The following is an 18,378-nucleotide window of genomic DNA, read 5'->3' as shown; positions in this document are numbered from 1 at the left end:
AGGAAGAGAAAGAAAAGCAAAGTCGTGTGGTCACTGAGGAGCCTTGGGCCATTATCTGGAATGGAAATAAAGCAAAAGATCTTGCTTTCTGCCCCTTACCCTGTAGATGGTGACTTCACCCTATGACTGGAGACTGCTGCATAATCAATTCAAAAAATTAAGGAGCAGCCTAGTTTTAAGTCACCTGTTTTTTTCAGATAGCTCCTTGGATTACTGATTACACAGGAAAAGCCCTTCTGTCTCTCTCACATGATCCCAGGAAACAAGCCTGGGACACACCACAGTGGTGTATGAAAGAAGCTGACTGCTGCTATCCCTGCGTTACCACCGTGCTGCCAAAAGACAGAACGCTTCAGTCTTCAATGAAGAAAAGTAGAGGCTTTATCTTCACGTTAAATTGGCAAAATACTATGTAAGCTCAAGAAGGGCAGATGACAAAAATATATTCGCATGTACCCACAGAGAAAGGGCATAACCCTGAAATGACTTCTGTTTTAATAAATAATAGGGCTTAGCAATATCCTGGAAGACGGGGATGGTGGCTTGGCTGTTGACGTGGTGGCTGCTATTAGGATTATGATGTTCAAAACAGGTGGCCTAATAAAAGTCAGGGGGAAAAGGGAAGACACTTGTCAGCATCATACGGGAGAGGTGACGGAGGAGACAAACCAGGTCAAAGGGCTTTCGGGGTCAATTGCGGCTTAAATGCTTTTAGTTTTATATTTAATGTCTCTTGCAGTCTCCGGAGGACCCAGGATAAGAAGACAAAGAGATTCTCCCAGGCTCTCTGCATCCTCAGCCAGATGAGAACAGTAAGAAGTCAGGAAGTGGGAGGAGCAGGAGATGGGAACAGAACCCACTTGATTCCTCTTAAGAGCTCAGGCAACTTGGAAGAACGAAGACCTAATGGCACTAAACGCAGAATAGAAGGACGACCCGAAGCCTCCTAGACGGAGAATCGTGGACGTTCTGTTGCCACCAAACTATCCGCGTGGAAGGAAACCAGATCGAAACTCAACCTTCCCCTGTACAGAAAGATGAGGAAGGTCCAACCTGCAAAGAAATCAAAACAAGCCAAACCAATCCAAGCATAATTCAGGAATGTCCGCATTCTGAGATGCTCTTTCCTGAGCTGCTTTGGGCAATGGGGTTAATAAGTAACTTGAATTGCTCACACACAAGAATGCTCATCCAGACCTTCCAGTTCTCACCTTCACAGCAGCTGACACAGCTGGGACATTGCCATACTGGACGTGCTTTCGGAGGTGATTGCAGATGGCTCGGAGCGTTGGGTGCACTTCCACACAGAATTTACATTTGTAGCCCACCACTTTCCTCTCCTTGATCTTTGGCACCTCTTCTAAGTGACCAAAAGGCTGGTAAAATACAGTGGTAGCCATCAGTACTCCGAGCCCTCCCTCAGTCGTTGGAATTTATTCTTGCAGTTTACCAACATATTTTATTTTAAAGCAGATTAGCAGGTTAAAAACCAAGGGAGATATAGGCGAGTATTTTTATATAACATATTTGTCAGCACCATGGCACACTGCCTACTATGCAAAGTCTTTGGAACAAATGCATTACGGCTTGTGAGTAGAGAAGATTTCTGTGCAGAAGCTCATCGTCACTGCCACTAAGTTATCTGGTTTTCAAGCCAGTTTCAACTAGGCAGGTGCAACGTTGCATAGCTGTGCCATTAATGAACTTCTTGATAAAATAAAATCTACTCCTGGAGACGTTAGGTTCATGTAGCAAACACTGAAGACCAAGACATGGCTGAGAAGTGCTAATGGTACCAAGAGACAGCCCACACTACCTTAGGAAAGAGCGAGTGTTGTAAAACTAGGCTTCAGATAAAGCTACTTGGCAGAAAGACATACATAGAAACCACCCCAAACCTCCCCTGAGGAGCCATGGGCGGAGTGAAAGGGAAGGAGGGAGGGGAACGGGACCAAGGAGAGGGGTGAGCACAGAATGGGAGATAATCAAGCTCGAAATGTTTAATTGACTTATTGAGCTCTCTGGCAAGCTAAGTCACTAGGAAGCCTGCAGCAGTTTGGCTGGCAACGAAGAAGTGCATGTGGGCACCAGTGATGAGAGGCCTCCTGGGGGAAGGGAAATCAAAACATATCCTTACCCTCTCTTGTTTGAAATCTGCAAAAGCACCATCTGCATATTTCTGCTTGCTCAAAAGCTGTTTCCTCCTCTCCTGACGTTTGGCACGCTTCTGGAATTCCTCATTGTGAATGTTCAAGTGTGAGGTCAGCTCGGCTGTGCTTTGCAGTTTGCTATCACAGTGCTTACACTGGTAGGTGGAGTTCTGCAAGCGGGGGCCGTTGCCCAGAATGATGAAGTCCCTCTTTAGGTCCCGACTGTGGTGGTCAGTGTAATGCATGCACAGCAGCTCTGCAGTGCTAAAGGACAGCTTGAAGCATTTGATGCAACGGAAAGGGAGCCACTCGATTTCCTGAGCTTCACCCTCCACCTCAGCTTTCTCAAAGCTGCCTCTCTCCTCTTCTTCCATCAGCGTGGGCTTCTCATGCTCATCTGCATAGACGGCCGTGAAGTAGCCCCCCAACTTGCTGGCATGCTGCTTCTTTGGGAACACCCCTGGGTGGCGCTTCATGTAATGGGACACGATGCCCTTCTTGCTGAACGACTGGAAAGAACACAGGGAGCACTTTTTCTTCTCCACTGCCCGCCGAAGTTCCTCACTCAGCTGAGGGGAGTCATCCTTGGGTGGAGATGGGATGATCACCTTGTTGGGCTTGTCACTGATGGTCCTGGAGGCTGCCAGGCAGTGGGTGTAATACGCATCGATGTCGTGGCGCTTCTGGTAGTGGGCTGCTAGACCTTTGCGGATGGGGTTGGTGTAGGCACACAGGGCGCACTTGAAGAGGTTGTTCTTGCCTTCTGGCTGGGCTCGGACATTATTGTGCTTGATGCGGTAGTGCCTGGCAATCCCCTTCCTCGTGGAGCAGAAGTACTTGCAGAGCTGGCACCGGAACACAGTGTGGGAGACCAGGTGGGAGGTAGAGAAGTGAGAAGTGGACACGGGCTCCTCTCCCACCTCCTCCTCAGTGATGGAGACTTGGGAGGGGCTCACTTCAGTGGTCATCTCGGGCTCAAGGGGGACTGGCAGCTTCGGGGGCGACTGGGAAAAGACATCAAATTCAGGCTGATTGTGATACTTCTCGTAGTGGATTTTGAGTTTCTCCAAAGTGCCGTGTGTGTACGGACACAGTTTGCACCGGTAGGCGCCATACCCTTGCTTGAAGATCCTGCTCGTCTCCTCCACGTCATTCTGGGATATGTCAGCAGACTGCTCTACATCATGTACAAAGTCCTCAGCAGTCACCTTGATGGACGGGTGTCGCTTCTGGTAGTGGGTCAGGACGCCATGGATGCGGGTGTTGATGTATGGGCAATGCCTGCATTTGTAGACGGCACCTGGGTTGATGTCAATGTCCTGGGCAAAGTCAGCAGCCTTCACTTTCATGCCAGGGTGCTTCTTCCCATAGTGGGTGAGAAGACCGTGCAAGTTGTTATACTCAGATTGGCATACCGTGCACTGGTATGGGGTGGAAGATATGGCAGGGTTGGCTGAAGCTAGTTGCAGGCTTTTCTCTGGGGAAAGTCTTGCATCCTCTGGACATTCAGCTTCCTGCTCTGGGAGAGGGGTGGGTATACTGTTTTCACAATTCACAGGACCTGCCAACTCTTCGGATGAAAGAATGGGCTTCTCCACAGCATCTTTCTCCTTGATGATGTCCAGCAGCACTGACTCATCACCATTCATGGCCCAGGGGTGGAATGCTTGGTAGTGATTGGTGATGTCCCAGATGGAGACAGCTTCAAAAACACAGTCCCTGCATCTGTAAGTTTTGGCTTCAGCTGGCATTGCGAGAGAGGGAGGGGATGGATCTGGCCCAGCCCAGAGTTTAGTAGCCATGTAGGTGTAATCAACATAGTGTTCTGGATGCCTCCGTTGGTAATGCAGGAGCAAACCACTGGGCTCCGTATGGGAGTAGATGCACCACTCGCAGTGGTAGCCAGCTTCTATCAAGCCATCTAGAAATGCCCATCGCATGATGGACGTGACTGTGGCTTTCAGGGCAGGATGGTCTTTCTTGATATGCTTCCTCAGTGCATAGAAGTAGGGGGAGGTATATGAGCACTGCCTACATTTGAGTGCTCGGAGTTTCGTTTTGTCCCGCTCCAGGTTAGACGGGGAGACAAGCACGCAGCTGGCAGGCTTCTTCTGGTTTCGGTCACAGAGGCTTCGAATGGTGGCCGTATGCTGCCGGATCACATCTGCATTGGCCTTGAAGTCTCGATGCTTCTTCTGATAATGAATGAGTACCCCTTTGACCGTCCGGTTCCCGTAATCACAGTGCTGGCAAAAGAACATCTCATTCTCCACAGGAGGGCCATCTCTCTCAGAGCTGCTTCGGTTCAGCTGTTGCATGGGGGCGGGTGGCCGGGGGGAGCCTTGGGGCCCTTCGACCCCTCTCATCATTGCAGCTGTGGGAGGAGCCTGTCTGATATATTTGGCAGTAACCTTTATTTCTGGGTGTCTTTTCTGGTAGTGGACAAGCACTCCCACAACTGACCGATTGCTGTAGGAACAGTGTTTGCAGTAGTAAAGCTCAGTACTGAGGTCTGGTGGCGGGGGTTGTGGGGGGGGTGGGGAACCCATGTTGGACATTTTGGGAGACATTGGAGCACCCACCTCAAATGATAATTGAGAAAGGGCAGAGCCCCTGTCCACAGACACCATTCGCATAGTTTTCTGGATCCTAAAGTAGGAAGCCTTTTCTTCGGGGTGTTTCTTCTGATAATGAACCAAGACAGAATGCATGTTGGGGCTTGCAAACGAACAAACATCACAATCATAAACAACAACAGTGTTGACCAAAGGGTCCTTCTGATTTTCACATTCAGGACTAAAGGTCTTGGAAGGAGTGTTTTTGTTGAACGCAGCTGGCAAACCACCACCACGAGCCACGGGCGTGGAAGTCGCCATGTTCTTGGGAGCTGAATTCAGAATCTCCCTCAGGGTCTGGGATTCCGTATTCAGGCCTTCCTGCTGCTCCACGACATAGCTGGAAAATATCATCGCGTTGTTGATCTTCACCGTGGGATGCATTCTTTGGTAATGTGGCATCAGGCTTCTAACATTCGGGCTCGTGTATGAACAAAACCGACACCGGTAGATCAGGTCTGAGTGATCAAAGTTGAGTACATTCATGGCTTCTGGGTGGTGCTCGCCGTAATGCTGCTGGAGATCTTCAAAGTTGGTGTAATCAATGTAGCATTCCAGGCACCTGTACACCGCACTGTGATCATTGGGGTCCAAGATGTACCTAAAGCTGAATTTAATGTATGGATGCATTCGTTGGTAGTGGGTGCTAACACTCCGGGCAGATTTGTTGTTAAAGTCACAGTGTTTACAATAGTAAAGCCTTCCAGAGTCACCAAAGTCTGTGTTTTCATTATTGTGCTCGGTCCCATAGATGGGAGTTTGGGTATTCAGCAGAGCAGTATTGGAAACTTGGTGATCTTTCATGTTTGTTGAGGAGCCGTAATAATCCTCTTCATCTTCAGAAAGGGTGAGCTCAATCTCAGCCCCATTGGTTGCGTTGTAATCGTGGGTGATGCTTCTGAAGTTGAGTTCCTTCTGGGACTCACTGGTATCTCTTGCCCATATCTGTTGGGCAGAAAAGGAAGTGGGAACCTCTATAATGGGTTCTGTCGGCTCTTCCTCCCTGTCCAACTCAACCTCTATCTCTACTTCGTTGTCTTCCTCTTCCTCTTCATCATCCTCAACGTTGATCACTGCATCTTCCTGCTGTTTGGTTTGGTTAATTTTGCTCTGAAGGTTGCTTGCTATCTCGTCAATTCTGGTTCTCTTCTTCACAGGCGACAAATCTAGAGGAAAGTCATTGGCGAGCTTCCTAGAGGCCTTAGCTACAAAATTGTTCTTGGAGGACAACCCAAGAATTGAGGTCTGACTTTTCTTCACAGTGTTGCTGGAAGAGGGGTGGCTGTCTGTCTCATTTTCCAATGGTAGGCTCGAGGGCTGCCCCTCGAATTTTGGCAAGTTGTCACAGAATGAATGTTTATGCTGCTGATGGACTCTTAGCCCTTTCAGAGTCGTGGTGGAGTAATTACACATGGTGCATTTGTAAGGGTGCAGAGGTGCAGCTTGTGTGGGTGGCTGTGGCTGCTGCGTTGGTGGTGGCTGTGTTTGTGGCGGGGGTGGCACCTGATGTGGTGGCTGCAGCTGTGGTGGCTGTGGCTGCTGCAGTGGTTGTGGCTGTGATGGTGGTGGTGGCGGTGGCGGGGGTGGTGGTTGCGGTGGCTGTTGTTGCTGCAAGGGATCCAACATGACACCTGACTTTCTACCATTGATGCTTGAGCTCTCGTAAGACACCACACCTTCATTCAGTGAGGAAGAAATGCTTTCACTCTGGGAATTCACAGCATCCCAATCTGATGTACCCGTGTGACACTGTTTGTGAGCCCCAAGTTTCAATGAGCTCTTGCAAGTAAACGGACATTCGTCACATTTGTAGACAGCTGTCTTTCCAGATAAGTGGATGTTTTCTATGTGACGGGAGATGCTACGTCGATGCATGGTGAGGAAAGGACAAAAGGGGCACTGGAACCTATTCATGAATCTTCTAAATGGAATCCCCTTGGTCTCCAATAATTTGTTGCCATCTGAGCCCATCAGCTGCTCTGCAGACAGACCTGATGTCTGGTGATCCATAGCATTTAAACCATTCTCACTGTCTATTTCATTTAACTCTTCATCAGAACTGGAGTCATTTAGCATGCTGTTAGTTTCTAGGTCAGCAGAAGAATTGGTCATGTCAGTCATTCCATAACGGGATCTCTCTGCCAAGTTAACTAGACCAGAATTGTGAGGTGACTTCGGCTTCATCTGAGGGTAAGACATGGGAGAAAACTTGGAAGCTGAAGAAGAATTGGGTCTCATGATGGAGTTGCCTACGGAGCCCCTGAAGTTGGAGACGGTAGTATTGGGTATCTCCCGGCTTGCAGCATTCATGGTCAGATAGGTGGAGTTGGAAGTGGGGCTGGGGGAATTCTTGTTCGGCACATCAGGTAGATTAGTCCCTTCTTGTTGCTGTCTGAGACTGGAAAGGATCTTGACCATACTGCGGTGTTTCTTCATCATGTGGTCACACCAGCGTTCTCGGCGGGGGGTCTGGTAGCTGCACCACTCACAACAAAAGTTGCCTCGAGATTTGGTCAAAGGCTTGACCATAGACTCTAAGATGCTGCGCTCCACAACTTCTGCTGGCAGTTCCTTGCAGGGGTCCTGCAGGGATATGGGCGGAACCACAGGGTCTGGCATTGGAGCAGGAGCAGGTGGGGCAGCACTGGTCTCCTTCAAATTGTTTTTGTGATACATCTTCTGATGCTTAATTATTCTTGCCCTTCTTGGTGACTTGTATGTGCAAAACTGGCAAGAGAAGACCTTTCCGAAACCCTCGTGCATCATGATGTTATAATTTAAGGATCCTGGGACAGGGGGTCCTGCCGAACTCCCTTCAGCTTGAGCTCCATGGACCTTTCTAGTGTGTTCTATGAGGAGGTTTTTTGACCTGAAGTAGCGTACACAGAACTTGCATTGAAAAAACTTGTTTGTTGGTTTGGGATTAGCGGCAATATGCTGACCATAATATCCTGGACTGTGGCTATAGTAACTTCCAGTCCCCAATGCAGTTGCATTTTGACCTAAAGAAAAAGCATAAGGAAAGTGAGAGGTGTAAACAAAGCAAAAGAGAATTAAGACATTCAATCATGCAAATCAGTACCATCCAATTATTCTTTGTTACTAAACATCACACGCAAAAGGCCCGAAGTCTCAAGATGAAGCCCGGAAGAGTATTTGTGAAGCATCAACGAACCTACATGTATTGCACCTTCTCATGGATAAAGATGCAATGCACAGCTTTAGGTATCCTCCTCATCTCCATAATAAGCCATACAGCTACAAAAATACAAGTTTCATAAATTTTAGTACTTTTTCTAGAATTTTCCAAGCTATTACTGTTCTCAAAATTAAAAGGTAGGATATATAAGGAAGCTTTTGAAAGGATAACCACCTAAAATACTCAAGAAGAGATACAGGATGCCCAAATCACAAAAATGGCTAGCAAAGCACAAGAAGCTATTAAGAACCATGGCTATAGGCTAAAGGGAAACAAAAGCAATTAAAATACATTGGACATGCTGAGTTTAGTATAGATTTACCTGATAAATCTTCTGCAATGGCAAATTCATCCTTTATAGAAGAAAATTCCACCTCTGTTTGATTACTGGCATTCATGGACCCGGATCGTGGCTCATTCGCATTGTCCTCAGCAACATCAGTTGGCTGCAGAAATGCCGTGTGGACATCCTGAATGTGTGCCTTGAGATCTTCATAAGACGGGGCTCTGAAATCACAGCCATCACACTGAAGCACCTCCATGATCTGGGTCTACCCTCTCACATTAGGAACCTGTGGCAGAAGTCAGAACAACACATCTTAAGGGATGCACTAATCACACACCTCGAGCTGATGGAGCTATATATCCATTAATGGGAAAACATTCCAGTATCAGTAGATTTCTCTTACTGGACTTTTCCAGTTGGAACACTGGCTAAAGACAGGCAATCAGACATAATGGAGACGGTGTCCTTGACTTCGTAACTTCAAAGAAGGAAAAAAACCAGATAAACATTTTCTTGCTTGATATATCTTCCAATGCCATTTGTCAAGGAAACGCTTAATACTTCAAAAGTTTTAGAAGTTTCTGAGTTTCTCCACTGAATCCAAATTTCTTGGTAACTTAATATTGGCTTTGGTTCTGCCCTGGACTCATTTTCTTTTTAAACTGGAACTATCTCAAAAGTAAAGAGGATGTCCACAGAGAAGAAAGGGAAAATTTCAACCTTCATTAGCTGTTTATTTAATATTATTACCTTGGTGTTTTATCACCAATGTAGCATTTAATCTTGTGAGTGGAGGTAGAGTGTTTTTACTGTAGCTTTTCTTATTTTAATAACTTTGCTGATATTGGGGTGTACCTCTCTTTCCTTCCTTCTCCAAATAGTTTAGTTGTGGGTTTTTTTTTTTTTTTCCATGAACTAAATGACTATTTGATCTTTTACGACCTACCAATTATAACCTAACAGCTTCTTCAATCTAATTAGGTCATAAAATATTTCTCATGAGGTTTTCAAACAACCAACTTTGGATGACAATCCAGTTTCTGTTTAAAAGTTGCACCTTGGCACCTCAATTTGAATTAAGGCAACAGAAACTTGCATTTTTGAAGAGGGGCTTCTAAGACATGACTTTTTCTTTTTCCACTTCTTTCCTTTACAAACATGAAGTATATACCTGGATGCAAAAAGCTGTGAACCTCCTGTGGAATAAATCAAAACTTGCCCAGCTACCTTCATCTGCTATTTACTGTATGAATGAAATATATAGAAATCTTCATACTAACTGAATGGAGAGTCCAATCATTAAGAAGTCAAGCATATATTAGAAAGGTGGAGTCCTTCCTATCTTAATGCATATCCTAAGTTGAGATACACTGTTATTATCTTAATGAGTAAGTTACTTCATTAAGATCATCACAAACTCTACTGAGTCACTATAATCTAGAACCAGATGTCCAAGAACTAATGCTGTAGCCCACGTATTTTATGATGTAATACTCTATAATTTTACTGTAAAAGATAAACTCTTTCTGTAGGAAGAAAAAAGTCCAGTAATAATATGTCAATGTAGTGAAAGGAGTCATCACACAAGGATTTTCTATCAAAGAATGTTCCTCCTGATCGCCTGCTAAAATAACTTCTGGCAAGTCCAGTTCTGGACAGACTGAGCTTGCAGAGTGAGCCGCAGATATTTACCTCCTCTTCTTTCACCCAGCAATTTATTCTTTTTCAATAAACATTGAACTGTGAACCAGACTCTTTTCAGCTAAGTCTCAATATTCCAGATACACAAGATTTTATGTCTAAGCACCAACCCAAATTGTGTGGAAGAGGTTGCTATCAGCTCTGGATCAAATTACAGCAGTCACTAAGGCCCCACCCCACTTCTCCTTTCGCACAGTCCATTAGACCTGAAAACAAATTTTTCCATGGTGCAGACAACTCCTGCATTTAGAACACTTCACAGAAAAAAGCAGATCATCCAGTGTGCACTCCCCATCCCCCAAGCTTAGTCCTTTCATCTCAGCCAAACAAGCCACAGCTCTGCTGAATGTGTTTATCACACTTTCAAGAGATATGAGCTCCTGCGTCACTGAAGCTCTAAGACTCACTAAGCTGCCCTAGTCCTCTGAGCTTTAGGGGCAGCCATTTTAGCTCAGAGCTTCTCCTCCGTGCACAACATGGCTTCTCCTGGATTCTGCTAGGCTAACAACCAGAAATGAATGCTAGAAGAGCAGGCTGGGCTCCTCCTATGCTCTTCTCTTCCCAACAAAGAATTAACTGTTTTCATTTCTCTCTGAAAAGCAGCACCTTTCTCCTCCTCAAATGTCATTCACCAAGATCTCCAAAGGTTCTTTTATTCCATGATTGATATGCTGGTTCGTTAGTCCCAGCAGAGCTCTGGTCAGAGCAGGATGACCCTGGGCCAGATCCTGTTCTACACCAGGATTTAGGGGTACAGTGGGGGGACCTCCAGAACGCCTTGGCTTCTTGGGAGTCGTCCTTCCATACACAGAAGACATACCATCCGACTCTGCTTGCCAGATTCCAAAGTCTAATGACCTTTGTTAATCACCAGCCAGTCTGTCTGCATCAGCAGACCCTGCCAACAGACACACCCTTCAACACAAAGGCTGTAGCTATTCCTTTTAAAGGAGGTTCTCTGAAAGCTCCATTGTGTAGCAGAGAGGAAAACAAAATCTCTTCCCTTCAAAACTTCAAGCCTTTAGAAATAATGCAACAAAAGGCTTTCTGCTGTGTGTCTTTTGGAAAGTTTGAGCCTGATTTGCACAACATCAACAAAAGTTACGGTTCTGCAGAAGGCAAGCAGGGCACCTTCGGCATTAAGTCATCCACCTAGAGATGAAATTCATCTCTCTATGCAGTTCTCTAATATCTAATATTTCTCGATACCTTCTGAAGCTATTATCAAGGATGCTAACTTCACTGGACACAAACACAAACTAACAATCTCCTTGTTCTGCTACAAAGGAGATTAAAGGGTTATGAGATCAGAAAAAGAGCCACTGATTTGGAAAAAGAAGAGATGATGAAAGTGATTTCCTAATGGGTTCTAGCTTTCATGTTGTTGCAGTCTCTGACTCAAAAATAGCTCAGAGCCTTAGAAGAGGTTAATCTCCAAGCCGCTGAGAGAACCAGCATAAGATAGAGTGAATGGCCTTCAACTTCATGTCTGTACCAAGTATAGAAAGGAGGATGTAGCCTATTTTGAAAGCCATCTTGCCTTTGTGTACACATTTCTCCTGAAGACGCTGACAGAAATTGCTGGCATGGCCCAATCACAGAGACAGAAACTTGATGTGTTTATGAGACGGTGCATGGGCACATGTGCAAAAAATGAGATCAAGTGGAGAAGGGAGTAGGGAAGGACAGAGACACAAAAACACTGGACATAAGGATGACCCATTCATCAACCACAGTATGTTTTCCCAGCAGATGGTAATCCTCTAAGAAACCAAAACTGAGAAAAAAAGGTGAGAAATAAGCTCTGCATATTTGACTGCTTCATCAGTCCCAAAGAGCAGCAACTCTAAGAGGCTAACCTAGTCACTGATCTGCTATAATGTTATGATTTTAAATTAAAAGCTTTGATCTCTTATGTACTTACTTCATTTAATAATACCATGATTATGAAATCAGCAATATACTTTCTTACCAAAATCAGCAAAATCAAAAGTAGAAGAGGAAGTTTCTGAACTAACTAAAAACAGCCTATTTCAAAAGGTCATGAGATGAAGCTACAAATCGAACAAGCACCTGTCTCTTACCCCAGATGTATCTCCAGGCCCTTGAAGGTCACATAGGCTTCAGACGCCTCGACTTTAAACACCCCCCATATTGATGCCTGCAAGGTGAACACAGGTTCATTCTAAAATAACTAGCACCTAATGTGACTGGCCCTCCTAACATGAAACCCCAGACCATCCTAATTATGCGCTGCCTTTAGTACCACTTATTGGTTGCTGGTTTGTTCAGTTTGCATTTATAACTTGAGGATTTCAAAATGTGAGGTTTCGACGGGAAACTCAAAATCCAATTGTTTATGTTTGACAAACTCTTGAAGATATAAAGAACATTCAGAGATGATGTCGGAGATTTCAAACATACACACAGAAATGGGTAATGATAAATTATGGACAAAGGCTGCTCATTTTCAATCTTAAGAACACCAATTTTAATTTATACCGCCTGCCACCTACTTTCTGTGCTCAGAATTCCATGGATCCATTATGGTTCATTTTCCCTCCTGTGAAGGAGGAAGGAGACCAACCACAGCTTCATCGTCCATCCTTCCAACTTACTGCTCAGACGTAACTGGAGCATGGAGGCGTTGACGCTGTACAGCATTCTTACAGGCCCGCCACCATCACTTGGTCCAGGTCAGCTTGGCAAACACTGCTCTTTAGTTTGAGGGCCCAGGAACATAAATGTGGTCCTCAAGTAAAAATCCCAGCTGTCTTCAGGAAGTGACCAAATTAAAAGGCATAGGCCTTGTCTGGATCTAACCTGTTCTCTGACTGAAGGACTGCAGCCCAGAAATAAAGCTGTGAAGTACTATAGCCATGTGATTCAGTAGCAACTAATTATAACCTTCAAAGCCTTTGAGAAATAGAACCAGAAACACCATAAGGTGCTTTTCCTCTGTCCACTCCAGAAACCTACTTTCATTTATAAGACACTAAACTCCCCAGTTCTCCTCAATCATAATGCTAATAAAAGGTTCTCATTAGCACCTGTTTGAACTTTTGTTAGTTTCCTTTCTTATGAATGGAAAACCAGTTATCCAAGGACAGGTAATAAAATACATAAATTCTGGAATAGTTCAGCTAGAAAAACAGAAAAACAGAACCTAAAGATCACTGTAAAAAATGTATTTGCAGATCAGAAACTGTTGATATGCTGAGGTCAAAGAGTTGTGATGTGTATTGAGAAGTTAATATTTTTAATTGCAAGCCCCAGGACCTTAAGATGAAAAATGATTTTTTTAAAAAAGGCACTAGTAAATTTGTGAATGTTGGGTTGCTATTCTTAGCACAAAGGGAGTTCGATGTCGCTACTAATCATTTACTCTTGTTATGGATGAAGTGGAAGTGCTAATAATTTAATAATCATTTAAAACATCTTTCCACAGAGTAATAAAATGAAAAGTTGAGGTGAAATCTCTTTCAGGAACAGTAGTTATGGAATCAAAACTACAAATGCAAATATAGAATGTCCAAATAAATATATATATATAATTATATATATAATTATTATTATTATTATTATTTTTTTTTTCTGAGACGGAGTTTCACTCTTGTTACCCAGGCTGGAGTGCAATGGCGCGATCTCGGCTCACCGCAACCTCCGCCTCCTGGGTTCAGGCAATTCTCCTGCCTCAGCCTCCTGAGTAGCTGGGATTACAGGCACACACCACCATGCCCAGCTAATTTTTTTTTTGTATTTTTAGTAGAGACGGGGTTTCACCATGTTGACCAGGATGTTCTCGATCTCTTGACCTCATGATCCACCCGCCTGGGCCTCCCAAAGTGCTGGGATTACAGGCTTGAGCCACCGCGCCCGGCGTAATTAATTACATACATATATATGTAATTAGCTTACTTGATTTAACTTGAATGCATATATGGGCATATGCCCTCCTAATTTAACAAGAGCTGAGGCAGAATCAGTTCTTTTCTGAATAAATACAAATGACATAGGTACTAGTTCCATGTTATAGTGTAAAAAATAAACCAGAAAAGTAAACCAACAAGCAACTTCCAACAACAAACTACCTCCAACAATCCCACAGCAACTGGTACTACTATAGATTCTAGCTCACCACGTGGTCTTCAAATGTCCTATCAAATGTTTTATACTGTTTGCTACATGATCTAAGCAGTTCTGTGTACTCTTGGCAATTCACCATACTAATGAAAGGTTTAACATATCAGGGAGGATAAATAATTAAGGAATTCAGAAGGGAGACACAGCTGTTCTTCAAAACCAAATTTTCAGAAGAGAAAGGATTAATTTGCAATCACATATGTAACCCCCAATATGAGACTGAATTTAAATAGTAGCAGGGAAATACCATGAGACCAAGTCCTGCCAATGCATGTGGCCTCTGTTGTATACAGTTGGCCTGGTACATCTGTGGGACCTTGTAAATAAGCACAAAGTCTGAAGCAGGCAATTTGCAGATTAATAACCCAGTCACCTACTGGCCAAGGATGCTAGCCTTCAGGTTACTTTTTATTTTAGGTTTGTTTTCCTGCATAAAGTTTTCAAGTGCTACAGAGTACACTGGAGTATTATTTCTTAACAGATACCTTTGGGATCATCATTAAAATGAAATGAGCATCTAGGGAGGTAATCCAAGTGGCTAAAAATGTTGGATATGTAAATAAGAAGTGATTCCGGCTGAGTGACCTGTTATGAAAGCAGGTAGTGAGTGTCTCATACAGAAAGAGATACTACATACCTTCTGGAGAATTCATGCATTCCTTTGCAATGATATAAGGCTAATTGAGGCCAACAGGCCAATAGGCAGTCTGCCAGCTCTCCTGTCCTTCAAAAAGGAAGCATGTGATTTGAATAAGGAGATAAAAGGAGAGAAGGGACAACAAAAGAAAGGGAGGAAGCAGGGTGATATCTCAGTAGCTTTCAGACTTCATTGTCTGTAAAGGGGAACTTGTGCTGGATAATTCTAATTCTGAGAAGCGGCTCGACAATTTTCTTGAGATGTGGCTTAGAAACAAAACAAAACAAAATGAAGATGCCTCCCCCTCACTGAAATTCTCAAAATGCAACCATGATAAATGAGATTCCAGTTCATCATGTCCTTTCAAATGATGGGAACCCATTCTTGTTGTCCCAAGAATGAGTAAGTGAGAAATAATAAGTCTAGAGGAATTCTCTGAAATGTCATGGGTTCACCAGGAAGTTCCTTGGAAACTCTGCAGCCGTTCTTGCCCTTGTACTTAGAACAAGAGATAACTGATTTCTCTCCTCCAGAGCTAAACCTTGCCCAAACAGCAGAGACAGAAAATCACGGTGCTCCTTTATCGACTCTTCAGAATGCTGGCTGGGTTTCTACAGACACTTTTCACACAAGAACTCTCATTATAAAAATTGTAAAATTAAAGGGAAGTTGCAGATATGCTGTTGGGTCTTCATTACAGAACTGATTAAGACGCAGAGTAAGCAGAAGCTGCAGGAAAAGTCATCTTCCACATCATGAAAGACCAAGACACGGATTGAGAACTCTCCCTGGGGGCCAGTTGAGCCTTTGGGGTTATCTTCGTGGCCCAGAGTGTTCCTGGCTCACAAGATTCAGCCAAACATATCAAGTCTCAATTCTACAGACTGAGCGAATGAATCCAGAAACCATTTTTAACAACTTACTTTGTTTTCTATTACTATGCAAAGAAAAAAACATGATGTATGGTCATTGACTTGTGGAGGGTGTGAGGAAGTTTTGCTGAAATAACATCTTTTATCTGGGGAAAATCTCAATCTAATCTCTCTGAGACTTACTCACTTTTGTGTGCTCATCATTTGCTCAAAATATTCAGACAATTCACTTCCTTTAGATGAGAATGATTCTGAGTCTGCCTCCATCAGTGGCAGGCCCTGATGTAATAACCCTTCCAGTCTATTTTCTTACAGCAGACAAAACTGATTACCTAAGTCTGGCACCTGGATATGTTTGTCTGTCTGTGTGTCTTTCTCCAAACCATGGTTTCTAATATAACTACCCCGTGAAGATAAAGTCCTAAACAGCCTGCTTTCTGAAAAGGCAAACAACTGCTTGGGCCTATGTAGACCACAAAAGCTTTCAAGTCCTCCTACCCAAGGAGACTGTGATTTTTTTTTTCTTCCTTTTGACTTCTGCAGGCAGAAGCCATTAGAAGGCTGTCCTTCTCTCTTATCAAACTAACCAACTGGCCCATTCAGGTCCATTAGTTTTCCTATCCTTGCTTCAACAAATTAATGCAACCTTATAGCAGGAAAAACATCATATGTGTTTTTATATGGGACTGGAAAATACCCCAAAGTTAGATTTTTTTTTTTAAATGAAAGCCAAGAAATTTCTTTTCTCTTACAATCCCCAATCAAATCTACTTTCAGCAAGTAAGTTTATTCCTGAAAATTCCTGCATCCCAAGAACCAAGCAGAAAGCTCAGACATTTGTCCACCAACACAACAGTAGACTTTATTACCAGGTGAAAACACTACAGTGCTCAGTTAAGTAGCCAAGCCTCACATTCCATAAATCCAAATGATAAATCACACTTTTGTCCAACAAAGTTAGGTTTTTTAGCATATTCACTGCTGAGCTGTTTAAAAAAAAAAAAAAAAAAGGCTATAGAAATGCCTAGCCAGCCAATTAAGGAATTTGTTCTCAGGTCACTAAAACCAAAAAGTGACAGTAGGTATGATGTCTCGGCCTGCCATCTTCACCTTGAGAGCAAGTCTTCTGAGGCCCTTACTTTGATCATTTTGCTAAATGAAGAGATTAGATCATGATATTCAACCTTTTTGTACAAAGGACCTGTTTTACAAGATTTTCTTCTCATATTTTGTAAGACTTTTTCCTGATTAAATTCATTCCCTTACATTTTATTATTCAGAGACATATAAATGCCAGTCTTCATGTGATTGCCTTCTTATAAATTAAGTCCCAGGCTTAAAGATTCTATTCCCCATGGGGCTTTCCTTGACAACTCCATCTAAAGTTAGCCACCACTCACAACCCCTACAAAATTGAAACCCCTACTCACAACACCAACCCACACAGTTTCTCACTACCACAATACACTACTTTATTTCCTGCACTATTGGCATGACCCTTGTTTGTTTGTGGTCTGTCTTCCCACCAGAACACAAGCACCCTAAGAGGGAGTCTATGTCTGTCTGGCTCACACTGGGATCTTCCGCCCTGGGAACACTCAGTGTACTCAACAGGTATTCAGAAATATGTGTTGAATGAAGGAAGAAACAATGAACAAACTAGAGCTTCTGAATGACAGGATTCCAACCAACCAAAAAAAAGATTGGTCATGAGTGTTAGATTACTCTACTAACCCTGTGTTATCATTAAAGCAGTGGTCCCAACCAGGGGTAATTTTATTCCCCACTCCCCCCAACCTGGGGCTATTTGGTAGTATCTGCAGGCAGTTTTAGTTATCATACCTGGCATCTAGTGGGTAGAGGCCAGGGATGCTGCTAAGCATTCTACAATGCACAGGACAGCCCCCAAGACAAAGAATTATCTGGCCACAAATGTCAATAGTGCTGAGACTGAAAACTCCGTCTAAATGATCTCCAGCTATTTTCATTCTCTGCATATAACCCATCTGTCTTTAGAGGCTCTTTATGGGGTCCTGGCTGGGGAGTCTCTGGACCCTTAGAGAATCAACAAGTTCTCTCTCAGGTCCAAGATTTTATAATTCTATGGTTCTAAATGATCTTAGCAGCCCTCATGTTATATGGTATCATGAGTTTTCAGTTTTATTTTTCTAATTTTGTATCTTACCGAAAATCTTTTCAGAAAAAAAAAAAAAATCCAAGGTGAAGTAATGTGACTGGCCTGTCTTTCTTAGTGATACGGCCCTTGCACCCACCCTTGCACAGTTGATAACCCTGTGGGTTTTGTGAGTAAGGGACAAATGTCATTAAAAATGGTCAAGTCAGCTGGGCACAGTGGCTCACTCCTGTAATCCTACCACTTTGGGAGGCTAAAGCGGGTGAATCAATTGAGGGAAGGAGTTTAAGACAAGCCTGGCCAACATGGTGAAACCCCGTCTCTTAATAAAAATACGAAGAAAAAAAAATTAGCCAGGCTTGGTGGCAGGTGCCTGTAATCCCAGGTACTCAGGAGGCTGAGGCAAGAGAATTGCTTGAGCCTGGGAGGCAGAGGTTGCGGTGAGCCAAGATCATGCCACTGCACTCCACACTTCAGCCTGGGCAACAGAGCAAGACTCTGTCTCGAAAAAAAAAGGTAAGTCTTTAAGCATGCGGCCTCTGACTAAAATTTCTAAGAAAAACAATGCATATGTTCTCTGCAATGTGTAAAATCATCTTCTTTCAAAGTGACAGGGCCCCAAGCTACTATAAATCACTCTT

The 18,378-nt window shown here is 43.7% G+C and overlaps 1 protein-coding gene across 4 annotated transcripts in view; it reads right to left on the bottom strand.

Moving 5' to 3' along the window:
• The window catches only part of ZNF462 (zinc finger protein 462), a 152,977-nt gene that overhangs the window by 83,366 nt on the left and 51,233 nt on the right, over positions 1-18,378 (bottom strand). For 3 of the 4 annotated variants that reach the window (XM_032240276.1, XM_032240278.1, XM_032240277.1), the window contains exons 2-4: positions 8,287-8,536; positions 2,138-7,767; positions 1,212-1,376 (exon numbers count right to left, since the gene is read on the bottom strand). In XM_032240276.1, coding sequence (XP_032096167.1) covers positions 1,212-1,376; positions 2,138-7,767; positions 8,287-8,506 — 6,015 coding nt within the window. In that variant the 5' untranslated portion in view covers positions 8,507-8,536. The remainder of the gene's footprint in view (positions 1-1,211; positions 1,377-2,137; positions 7,768-8,286; positions 8,537-18,378) is intronic. The other variant, XM_032240279.1, reaches the window with a different exon arrangement.

This window comes from Sapajus apella, unplaced genomic scaffold, assembly GCF_009761245.1.
Source record: "Sapajus apella isolate SASKATOON/1434 unplaced genomic scaffold, GSC_monkey_1.0 scaffold46, whole genome shotgun sequence".
In the NCBI taxonomy this organism is placed as follows: domain Eukaryota; kingdom Metazoa; phylum Chordata; class Mammalia; order Primates; family Cebidae; genus Sapajus; species Sapajus apella.
This window is presented reverse-complemented; position numbering and strand designations above follow the sequence as displayed.